Source organism: Mizuhopecten yessoensis, unplaced genomic scaffold (assembly GCF_002113885.1).
Source record: "Mizuhopecten yessoensis strain PY_sf001 unplaced genomic scaffold, ASM211388v2 scaffold8057, whole genome shotgun sequence".
Lineage (NCBI taxonomy): Eukaryota > Metazoa > Mollusca > Bivalvia > Pectinida > Pectinidae > Mizuhopecten > Mizuhopecten yessoensis.
The window spans coordinates 870,269-872,193 of record NW_018407357.1 but is presented as its reverse complement, the minus strand read 5'-3'; the positions used below and the strand labels follow the sequence as shown (position 1 = coordinate 872,193).

The 1,925-nt window shown below is 38.4% G+C and overlaps 1 protein-coding gene across 1 annotated transcript in view; it reads left to right on the top strand.

The window, feature by feature from the left end:
- The window catches only part of LOC110454754, a 29,183-nt gene that overhangs the window by 19,946 nt on the left and 7,312 nt on the right, over positions 1 to 1,925 (top strand). Inside the window, exons 13-14 of the mRNA XM_021504438.1 lie at positions 99 to 108; positions 1,056 to 1,180. Of these exons, the coding sequence (XP_021360113.1) occupies positions 99 to 108; positions 1,056 to 1,180 (135 nt within the window). The remainder of the gene's footprint in view (positions 1 to 98; positions 109 to 1,055; positions 1,181 to 1,925) is intronic.

The window sequence follows — 1,925 nt, the reverse complement described above, 5'->3', positions numbered from 1 at the left end:
CTTATAATTACTACACTCTGTAAGGTACGTCAGCTGTAGTTACTTATAATCACTACACTCTATTAGGTACGTCAGCTGTAGTTACTTATACTTACTAGACTCTGTAAGGTACGTCAGCTGTAGTAACTTATAATTACTACACTCTGTAAGGTACGTCAGCTGTACTAACTTATAATTACTACACTCTGTAAGGTACGTCAGCTGTAGTTACTTATAATTACTTCACTCTGTAAGGTACGTAAGCTGTAGTAACTTCTACTTACTACACTCTGTAAGGTACGTCAGCTGTAGTAACATATACTTACTACACTCTGTATGGTACGTCAGCTGTATTTACTTATACTTACTACACTCTGTAAGGTACGTCAGCTGTAGTTACTTATACTTACTACACTCTGTAAGGTACGTCAGCTGTAGTTACTTATAAATACTACACTATATAAGGTACGTCAGCTGTAGTTACTTATAAGTAATGCACTCTGTAAGGTACGTCAGCTGTACATGTAGTAACTTATAATTACTAGACTGTAAGCTGAAGTAACGTATAGGCCGGGCTACAGAACGTTCGCGGCCAGTGAACGTTGCAAGCAGTTTACCCAAAAGGTTTTATAGTTCCAAAGTTCCAATTAATTTTTATAAAATTCGTATAACACTTAGCATCTTACTGAAAATTTCAACAACCATGCACTTTCATGAGACATGGCTACAAAATAACGCGACATTGTTAACCCATAGCGGCCTCCGGACACAGTCCGCGCTGATCGCCAGACTAACAACGTGATAATCAGACAATCGGCTATTCCGTTACCTAAGGATGGCAGTCTTTCGAGTATATGCTATCCACATTGGATTGTATCGGTTGCCCTCGGGTCAGTCAGAGCTGGTCGACTGTCCGATAAGTGGCCATGGTTTTATGGTGTAGGTGAACCTATACGTTGGAGGGCAATACTATCTGTGTCCCGTTGTAGCTTTATATTATACCACGTCCAGTTATATAGTAACACTTTGCTATTCTATTTGAAACAATTCAAGTTTTATCCATCTCCTATCCGCAGGAGTTACGACAAGCTTACGAAAAGGAGGCACAGCAGACCGGCAAGGAGCGCCTCCTCTTAACGGCCGCCGTGGCTGCCGGAAAGAAGAACATCGACCCTGCCTATGATGTTATCGCAATGGCATTGTAAGAACATTGCTTTCTTATTTGATGTTTGAAACCAAAACAAAAACAAAAAAACATATGTTTTGGATTTTGATTGTGGTCACAATATACATTTCTGTCTTTCGGTTGGTCGATAGGTGATTTATGAAGCATTTTTATTCCCAAAACACAATCGTTCATTGTCTGAAAGCTTAATATGTCTTCAGTAACAGTTGTATTCCTTTGTTCTGACATGAGGCTCGACAAGGTAAGGTACACTATATAGTAATGAGTAGATCTATATCACAGGGACAGGAGAACCAGTTACAAAATGTGTAGTATCCTGTCCTCATATGTAGGGAGTAGTATTAGCCGTTTAAGGACTTTAGATCATAGCTCGGTAAAACTGATTTTTAGACAGTGATTCTGTTACAATACTACCTATTTCTACCAGAGAGAGAGAGTTATCGTTCTGATACGGGGATACTTAAAAAAATACAAAAGATATAAAGAAAGAAATACGTCAGTTTGTTACCCCACTCCATTCCAGCATGACAATGAAAAATTACACTCTACACTATGTTGCTATTAAAATGCGTCATGTGCTTTTGTGCATTTTTAACAACGTCTCTTCGTTAATTACCTTTAGTTCAAACATATTTTATTGAACAAATATACAAATGGAACGGACAACAAGTTATTACAACTTAATAGAGTCCTCTCCTCAATACAAATAGTGTATATGCTTTTGGGGAAAGGGAAAAAGATAGGGCGGAGAAGGAAAGGT